The 9834-nt window shown below is 35.6% G+C and overlaps 1 protein-coding gene across 1 annotated transcript; it reads left to right on the forward strand.

The window, feature by feature from the left end:
• The first annotated feature begins 1763 nt into the window (after positions 1–1763).
• On the forward strand, positions 1764–8222 carry LOC131740050 (extracellular calcium-sensing receptor-like). Its single transcript, XM_059034431.1, has 6 exons — positions 1764–4004; positions 4429–4720; positions 5414–6238; positions 6372–6599; positions 6830–6953; positions 7118–8222. Exons 1-6 carry the CDS (start codon positions 3799–3801, stop codon positions 8029–8031), a joined length of 2589 nt encoding a protein of 862 aa, XP_058890414.1. The 5' UTR covers positions 1764–3798; the 3' UTR covers positions 8032–8222.
• The last annotated feature ends 1612 nt before the right edge of the window (positions 8223–9834 follow it).

Below are 9834 nucleotides of genomic sequence, written 5' to 3' on the forward strand. Positions count from 1 at the left end.
AGTATAACCTTAATAAATAATATAAATAAATAAAAAAGTGTAATTGCTTCTCTCTGTAATGAGAGATCAATTAGCTTGACTAATGAATAACAGCTCCATTGGAATTAACATCATAACTCATTTGAACTAGGATTGCAAAGGGAACTGCAAGCACTGACATTTAAGTGTTATATTTTCTTTTCTCCACTAGATGCCACCATTTCCTCAATTGCCAATTTAAAGTTTATGGTTTTGTATGGTGGTATTTGAAAAGATGGGTATCAGATTGTGCAGCTTGGCCTTGGGTGTGATGTCAGAGGGAATAGTTGACCGATTTGTAGGAAACAGCACAAGCTATTTTTGGTCATGATACTGTATTTATTACCCAATAGAGTTCTGGGTTTAAATCTAAGGGTTTTATACTTATAAAAATGCATCCTTGTTCTGAAAAGTATAATTAACCTTGCAACATAACATAAGTAATAATTTCTCTGTGATACATTTCAGACTCACGAGAATGTATGAGGTGTACAGAGGAGTACTGGTCTAATGCAAAAAAAGATAAATGCATACCCAAAGAAACTGAAGTTATTTCCTTCAGTGAAGCCTTTTGGACTACAGTGGCATTGAAGGGACTATGCTTCACAGTAGCCACTGCAACAGTCATCATTTACAATAAAAACACACCAATTGTAAAAGCTAACAACACTGAACTAAGCTGCCTGTTACTGTTTTCCTTGGTTCTTTGCTTTCTCTGTTTCCTTACCTTTATTGGTGAGTCAACGGCCTGGTCCAGCATGCTGCGACACACATTACGCATTTGCTCTTAGCATTTCCTGTGTGCTGGGAAAAACAATAGTTGCTTAGCATTTAAAGCTACTCTTTCAAATAGTAATATGACAAAACTATTTGGACCAATGCAGCAGCAAATGATTGTTTTTGCATGCACAGCAGTTCAAATAATTATTTGTGCTTTGTGGCTTAATTTTCACCTAATTTTCCAGTAAAATAAAATTTAAAACATGATATAAAGAAAATATTATTTTTTTAGTGTAACATAGGGTCAGCAATAGGATACTCCTTGGTATTAGGCTACATTGGTATGCTGTCTTGTATATGTTTTGTGACGGCATTCTTGGTTAGAAAGCCACCAGATAACTTTAATGCTGTGATAAACAAAACTGAACATTGTAAGCAAATAATCTACTCCATTATTTTAAAGGTAGGCGTTGAAAAGTAGGACCAAATAATAACGTCATGTCAACAGACGTACCACAATAGGCGTGGTTTTGAGTCACAGATATGTGTCCAGTATATTCATTCAGTGTTCACCAATACCTACGTAAAAACAACATTGACAAACTGCGACAAAACATCTAACGTTACAATTGCACTTGCGATGAGTTTTCAACTAATATCCTTTACAATATATATAGATTGAATTATTCTACTAATGAAAACATGTTTGTCCGGAGAAGAGAATGTATTTATGTACTAGTACCTGAAAGACGATGTGGACAGACCAGCATATACAGTTTCACACGACTAGTCGAAGTACTAGGCCATACAGCAGAACATTGTGAAAATTTAAGGCAGGCGTTTATTTTCAGATCACGTGCCACTGCGCCACGTGACAGCGCCAGTTTTGTGGACATATTTAAAAAATTGAAATTATTAATAAACATTTCAACCTGTTGTTATTATTATTATTATTATTATTATTATTATTATTATTATTATTATTATTATTATTTACAATTACTATTATTATTTACAACTTTAAATCTAAAAACGAAAAAAGTGCTATGTAATGATTCCATAATGGTAGAACATTGCTTAGGTGACCCAGCAGTGTAAAAATACCGGTATTACGTATCAAGACACATAGGGTCGATTGCAGTGTACCTGTTAGTCCATTTTAATAAAGTGCCGCACAAGATACTCTGTATTTAAATAATATAAAAGCATGCACGTCTGATGTATTCAATTTAACCTGAAATGTCAGTGTAATGTGTATTAAATATAAACAACACATTTATAACTTAATGTTCAGTGTCAAGCAGCAAGAGGCTACCGGCAGGTTAAAATGCAAGTATGATCCGTGTGCGGAATGTGCAGAAAAAGACATGTAGTAGGCTACAATTATATTATGAATATGGGGGTACTTTTACTTAAATGTGTTTGCCCGAATCACGCCTAATGTAATAGAAACGATTTTACCATTTTATCATTAATATATTAATTATTTGTTTTTTTCATACTTTTTCATATTTTTGACTTTTTTGCAGGTTCAATATCTTCATGTGCGAGTTTGTCTTCACACTTTACATTGTGAATTTCCATCAGCATTTGTAATGGCTTATTATGGGTTAGTCCTCATTATCGGTCTAACTTGTTCCACTTGTTCAGGTCAGCTAATCCAATTTTCAGGATTCACTTTTTGGTACACTGCAGTCAGGACTAACTTTGTACAGAGCTGCAGGATTTGCTAGACTGCATTTTAATCCACTTGATGTGGACTAAGGCTGGGATCAAATCAAAACTTTGACAACTCGCTAATCGCACTTAACAAAACTGTATTTAATTGCGTTTTCTTTTTATGAGTAGAAGAAATAAGATACTTACAAAACAAACACAAAGCTATTAAATACAGTTTTGTTAAGTGTGATTAGCGGGTTGTCAAAGTTTTGATTTGGTCCGGGCCTAAGTCACTGTATGCTGCAATCGACCCATACCTTCAAAAACATTTAGCAGGTGTTGTTTCCAGATTATTATTATTATTTATTTATTTATTAGCAGACACCCTTATGCAGGGTGACTTACACTTGTCACAAGATCTCACATTATTTTTACATTATATATATTTTTTCTTAAAAAACATTATTTTTACATACAATTACCCATTTATACAGTTGGGTTTTTACTGGAGCAATCTAGGTAAAGTACCTTGCTCAAGGGTACAGCAGCAGTGTCCCCCACCAGGGATTGAACCCACGAACCCAAGAGTCCAGAGCCCTAACCACTACTCCACACTGCTGCACAATTTAACCTGCACAGTCAAACCTGGGTTTCTGACAAGTTGTTAAGATAATAACAAGTGCACATTAAATGTTTTTAATTAAAATAAAGCAATAAAACGAAACCAGGAACAGATATCGAGGAAGCAACCAAAGATCTTTTTTGTTTTTCATGAGCACAGAATGTTGCTGATCCTACCGCCTGCTAACCAGCCTTCAATTCAAGAGAGCTTTGATGCCATCTTGTGGAGGTTCCACACACAAAATATCTTTGATCCAAAATAAATGGGAATAAAAGCAGCCTTTTGAACATGAAGCTTCATACCAAAAAAGGCTGTTTCCTATTTTTAAAGTTGTCACTAACAAAACAAGGCTAAGTAAAAAAAAAAAAAACATTTTAAAAAATGTGGAAATAGTTACTTTCCTTTGCACTTTGACTTAAAAAAAAAAAAAAAACCTAGATAAATCACGGTCCAGTGTTTTTGATTAAGGATAACAAAAACAAACCTCGAAAGGGTCACACGTAAAAAGGTGATTTTTTAAAATGATTATTATCATACCCCCCCCCTTCTTAACATAATTCAGGTTAACAAATAGACAGGCAAAGCCACGTTTTAGTGTGGCTAGTGGTTATTTAAAATATCATAAACATACAAAAATAAAATAAATTGCCAAAGGCTTCACAATTATGCAAATGTATATAACACTGTGTCCCTGTTGGGACAGTGTAATACCAGGTTGTTTATTTGGAAGCTTATAAAACCCAATCCTTCTCATGTTTTGACAGATTCTCAACATTAAAATGGGTGTTGCTTTTTGTCTCATATTCCTCTATTGTGCTGTGTTGGGAGCTGGGGAACCTCAATGCAGACTTAATGGAAGGTTCACTCCATCAGCTTTATCCCAAGATGGAGATGTTGTTATTGGTGGGATCTTTACTCTTCATTACAAGGGAGCAGTTCCACAGATATCTTACAGTACCAGTCCAAAAAACCCAGGATGCATAGGGTGAGTACAAGTTATTTTCACTATTGTTAGGCAAGCCAATATTTAATGCTTAAAAAATTAGGCTATATTATAACTGCGAACTGATCTATCAAAATATAGAAATATTGTCATTAAGCAGTGGTTTGAATGTAAAACATTATTATTATTATTATTATTATTATTATTATTATTATTATTATTATTATTATTATTATTATGAATTATAGTATTGTCTGTTATTTAATATGTGGCACATTTCTGATGTGTGATGTGTTTGTTTTTGTCAACAGCATAAAGGGATGAGTCAATTAAAAACACACAGTAGACTTAAGTATATTACCCTTAATCTCTTAACTTATCAGTGGATCCTTTCTTGTTCACATGATGTATTTTTTTTAATGAAAGCTTAACATGTTATTTATCAGTTCTTTACCATGTCAAAAAGTTTCAATTTAAGGGCTTTCCGTTGGGCACAAGGAATGATTTTTGCAATAGAGGAAATTAATCAAAATCCAAGCTTGCTTCCGAATGTAACGCTGGGCTACAGGATCCAGGACTCGTGTGCTAACCCTCCAGAATCCCTCAGAGCAGCTCTAACTCTAGTGAATGGTGAGGAGCAAACCACTTCAAACTTCACATGCAAGGAGGGCTCTCCTGTGGTTGCAGTCATTGGCTGCTCTGGGTCAACTCAGTCAATTACAATAGCAAGGCTGCTGGGGTCTTTTGGTATACCACAGGTAAGGCATTCTCGTATATATATATATATATATATATATATATATATATATATATATATATATATATATATATATATATATATATATATATATATATATATTAAGGTCATTACTAATACTAATACTAATTATAATATTTGGAGGTTACAGCTGCGTTTTTGAATCATGACTAATTATCATTGTATCCCTTGCCTCTGTTTAGCTCATTTAGAAAACATGATCACAAAGTTGTCATGTGTGGAGTAGTGGTTAGGGCTCTGGACTCTTGACCGGAGAGTTGTGAGTTCAATCCTAGGTGGGGTACACTGCTGCTGTACCCTTGAGCAAGGTACTTTACCTAGATTGCGCCAGCAAAAACCCAACCGTATAAAAGGGTAATTGTATGTAAAAATAATGTGTAAAAAATAATGTAATTATATGTAAAAATAATGTGCTACCTTGTAACAATTGTAAGTCATCCTGGATAAGGGTGTCTGCTAAGAAGTAAATAATTATTAACCTTGTAACCTGATATACTGTACAGGAGAGCAATGCATGTATTTTAAAAAGTGACCTTTTACATAGCAAGTTATTATTTTGTCAGTTTTGAAGAAAAAAACAAAACATTGTCAGCAAAGTAAACTGTTAATTTCAATGGGTTGATCATATTATTTTCTTTTTTATACCCTCAACAAATATTACTGTTTCCTACAGATAAGTTATTTCTCTTCCTGCGCATGCCTCAGCAACAAGCATGAATTCCCCACATTTTTCCGAACAATACCCAGTGATTATTTCCAAATAAAAGCTTGGGTGAAAGTTGTGAAGCATTTTGGTTGGACTTGGGTAGGAGCTTTTGGTTCAGATGATGCATATGGTCAATTTGGAATCCAATCTTTTTCGAAAGAAGTGAAGGACATTAATGTCTGCGTCGCTTTTGCTGAATACTTTCCAGCAGTTTATACAAAGGAAAAAATCCTTGAACATGTAGAACTTATTAAAAAAACAAGAGTAAAGGTGATTCTTGTCTTTGCCACCGAGATAGATGTTTACATATTGATAAATGAACTTGTGGTGCAGAACGTTACAGGAATTGTTTGGCTGGCCAGTGAAAGCTGGGCCACTGCCGGACTTCTATCAACCAAAGAAAAGTTTGGAACACTCGGGGGCTCATTGGGGCTAGGAATTCAGAGAGCTAATATTAAAGGATTAAAGGACTTTCTTCTCAGGATCCATCCTTCCCAGTATCCAGGAAATGTCTATGTGAAGGAGTTTTGGGAAGAAACATTTAATTGTGCTCTAAAATCTCATGACTCCTTGGAGAATCCTCAGTCGTTGTACCCAGAGAAGATATGCAGTGGTTTGGAGGATTTAAAAACTGCTGAAAACATTTATACAGATGTCTCACAGTTAAGAATAACATACAACACATACAAAGGGGTTTATGCTATTGCCCACGCGCTAAACAAAATCTTGCTCTGTGAAAATGAGAAAGGCAACAAGACGTGTCCGGACATAGGAAATATTAAGCCCTGGCAGGTATTTTTCTTTATTTCTTTCTTTCTTTCTTTCTTTCTTTCTTTCTTTCTTTCTTTCTTTCTTTCTTTTGAGCAAGTATAGACAATTCTAGTTGATATTATGTTAATTCCAAATGTATTTTTTTCTGTTAAAGGTTACACAGAGCTTGAAGGAAGTCAAATTTAAAACACAAACTGGAGAGGAAGTACAGTTTGATGAAAACGGGGACCCATTTCCCGCTTATGATATAATTAATTGGCAATTAGACACAAACGGCAACGTGCAGTACGTGGACATAGGCTACTACGATGGGTCAGCACCCCCAGGACATGAACTTGTAATAAATGAGGATGCTATAATCTGGAATGGTGGTCAAAAGACAGTAAGGCAACCATTTAAAATACTTCAATTATAGGTCTAAATATTTTTAATAGGATTAAATCACAAAAGGTGCAAAAAAAAAAAAATGAAGAACATTATGAAGAACACTAGTGCCACCTGTTGGTTTCTTGGGGCTCCAAATGATTAAATATTGCTGAACTGTAAACTAGGGATATTGAAACTTAGAGTATATTTTTAAGAAATGCAAATAATATGTATAATTATCCTTAGGTTATACGGTCTGTGTGCAGTGAAAGCTGCCCACCAGGGACAAGAAAGGCATCTCGAGAAGGAGAACCTATCTGTTGCTTTGACTGTGTGTCGTGTGCACAAGATGAAATCAGTAACACAACAGGTAGGATTGTTACACTATAATTAGGATCTCAAGTGCTCCAGTTTCTAAACACAAAAATAAACCAAACCCTGTTTAATTCAAACTGAGTGTAGATTTGTGAACTCCACCCAGTAATGTTGTATGCCATTAAGTTGAAGTTATCACAACTCTTACTTTCTTTGTAGATTCAATAGATTGTATACAATGCCCATGGAATTACTGGCCAAACCCAATGAAAAACACCTGCATTCCGAAAGTGATCGAGTTTCTTTCCTTTGGAGAAATCATGGGGATTATACTGTCTGTTCTAGGAGTTTTCGGAGCGTGCCTGACACTGTTTGTTGCTGCTGTTTTCTTTCATTTCAGAAGCACACCTATTGTACGTGCTAACAATTCTGAAATTAGTTTTCTGCTCTTGTTTGCAATACTACTTTGTTTCCTCTGTTCCCTCTTGTTTATTGGTGAGCCATCCCCCTGGTCCTGTATGTTAAAACATGCAGCATTTGGAATTACATTTGTTCTTTGCATTTCCTGTGTTTTGGGTAAAACATTAGTAGTATTGATGGCATTTAAATCGACACTTCCAGGAAACAACATCATGAAGTGGTTTGGTCCCATGCAGCAAAGACTGAGTATATTTTTCTTTACATTTATTCAAGTATTAATATGCATCCTCTGGCTTGTAATTGCACCCCCATTTCCACAAAAGAATGCAAAGCTTTTTAACAGTAGAATTATTTTCGAGTGTGATTTAGGATCAGTCACAGCATTTTGCTGTGTTCTAGGCTATATTGGAATCTTGTCTATCTTGTGCTTCATTTTAGCATTTCTAGCAAGAAAGCTGCCTGACAATTTTAACGAGGCAAAATACATAACATTTAGTATGTTAATATTCTGTGCCGTGTGGATAACATTCATCCCTGCTTATGTAAGTTCCCCTGGAAAATACACTGTCGCAGTTGAAATATTTGCCATTCTGTCTTCTAGTTTTGGGGTGCTCATATGTATATTTGCTCCAAAATGTTACATTATATTGCTTAATCCTGAGAAGAATACAAAGAAGCACTTACTGGGCAGGCCGGGCACAGGCAAAGTTTAATTTGTAAGAGTTTCACACTGTTTATGAAAACATTGCTCTTTGTACTGTACACATGTTTATTAGTGGATTTTGAATGCATTAAATAATACACTCTCCCTCTGTTTCTGTATTTTTCATTTCACCACTAGGGTGTGCTGTTAAATCAGAATGGTTGAGATGCGAGCAGGTTATGCATGTATCCAGGACAGGGCAAGACATGTAAAAAAAACAGGTCTTGAAAAGGAGTGAGAGAACAGGTCCAGAGAAATTGGGGGAGAGCATACCAGTGTTACCAGAAAACATGTATATTTTGTTTTATCAGAAAATACTCCTTCGCCACAGCACCCAGCGATACAAGTATAAGAGTCAAAACACATTTCAGAATTGAAGATCTTAATGTGTTAGGTTTCTAAGTTTCTTTTCTGGGCATATTACTGTTACAGTAAACATCATTTATCAATAGGATTAAATCAAGTTCCAAAGCTGATAAAGTCTCTGTATTTGGTAATCTTTCGTCATTATTTAAAACATGTAACTGTATGTTACAGGGTGGCTGGGCGGTGACGTCAAGGCAGAAGCAGGAACGTAAACAAACTGACACTAGTAGTACTGCACTTTCAAAATAATAAAGACGCGGCGGCGCTGTTTATTCAAATAATACAAAAATAAAAGGTTTAAACAAAAACACACTGTGCTCACAGAGCGAAAATAAAAGTTCAAACAAAACAAATCTCAAACACAAAATATTAAATAACACAGGTCAGGCTGGGCAACTGCTGTCACTGTTCCTATATTTAATTTTTATTTTTAAGCTCTCTCGCTCTCTCGCTCTCCCGCTCCCGCTCTCGCTCTCACTCTCACTCTCACTCTCACTCTCACTCTCACTCTCTCGCTCTCTCCTACACCCACCACGAGTGCTGCGAGCTACAGGCTTTTATGCAGGTGACCATCTCCCGATTAGCAACAAATCAATCACTTAATTAATTCGGGAGATGGCCACCTTCTGCCCGAGGTTTTTAATTACATCCACACAACTAAACAAAACAATAATAAAAACACCAAATGCGACTATGCCGCTATATTTATACATAAATAACAAAACAATAACAAAACCTACGGCGCACGGCTCTCGCCGTCATTTAAATACAAATAAACAATAACAAAACATACGGCGCTTCGCCGTCAATAAACACAACTAAATCATAAAACACAAATCAAATACAAAATAAAACTGCACGGGCGGAGGGGGAGACCCCGTTCTAAAAATAAACAAACAAATACGTACAGGGCTCCTCGCCCTGTTACATTGTATTTAAAAGAAATGACAGAACAAAATGAAATTGTCAATCAAATTTAACAATAAAGGTGATAACATTGTTTTTTAATCACTGTGGCATCCCTAATTTCTCAATATGCAAAGGATACAAAACAACATCACGCTGGTACATTACATTTCTCACTGCCCTACAGAAAAAAAACTGCCTGCTTCCCTTAATCAGGTTTTAAAAGGGCATGCAGTGCATCTATTCCCTGATGACTCTTAACAACCAAATATGGGAACTGTAAATGCCGCATTTAAAAACTGTAATTTGACACATAGGTAGGGTAAGCCAACATTTAGCACAAAAAAAACCAGCAAGGCACCAGCATGTTAACCTGCCCCACCACAAACTCAGCAATCTAAAATAAAACACGTTCTCCTGATGAGATGTTTTAACTTTCCTGAAACCTGAAAACGTTTCAGCGCGCCAGAGAAAGCTGGCTTATTTCAGGATGATAATAATATGCTCACACTCTCCATAGAAAATAGATTTCCACTAACCT

Source organism: Acipenser ruthenus, chromosome 12 (assembly GCF_902713425.1).
Source record: "Acipenser ruthenus chromosome 12, fAciRut3.2 maternal haplotype, whole genome shotgun sequence".
Taxonomy (NCBI): Eukaryota; Metazoa; Chordata; class Actinopteri; order Acipenseriformes; family Acipenseridae; genus Acipenser; species Acipenser ruthenus.

Excerpts from the sequence above, each read along its gene's own strand:
- LOC131740050 (XM_059034431.1), top strand. The coding sequence starts at position 3,799 with ATGGGTGTTGCTTTTTGTCTCATATTCCTCTATTGTGCTGTGTTGGGA. Across the intron at positions 6,600-6,829 it reads GGAATGGTGGTCAAAAGACA|GTTATACGGTCTGTGTGCAG; the intron begins GTAAGGCAACCA and ends AATTATCCTTAG. Across the intron at positions 6,954-7,117 it reads TGAAATCAGTAACACAACAG|ATTCAATAGATTGTATACAA; the intron begins GTAGGATTGTTA and ends CTTTCTTTGTAG.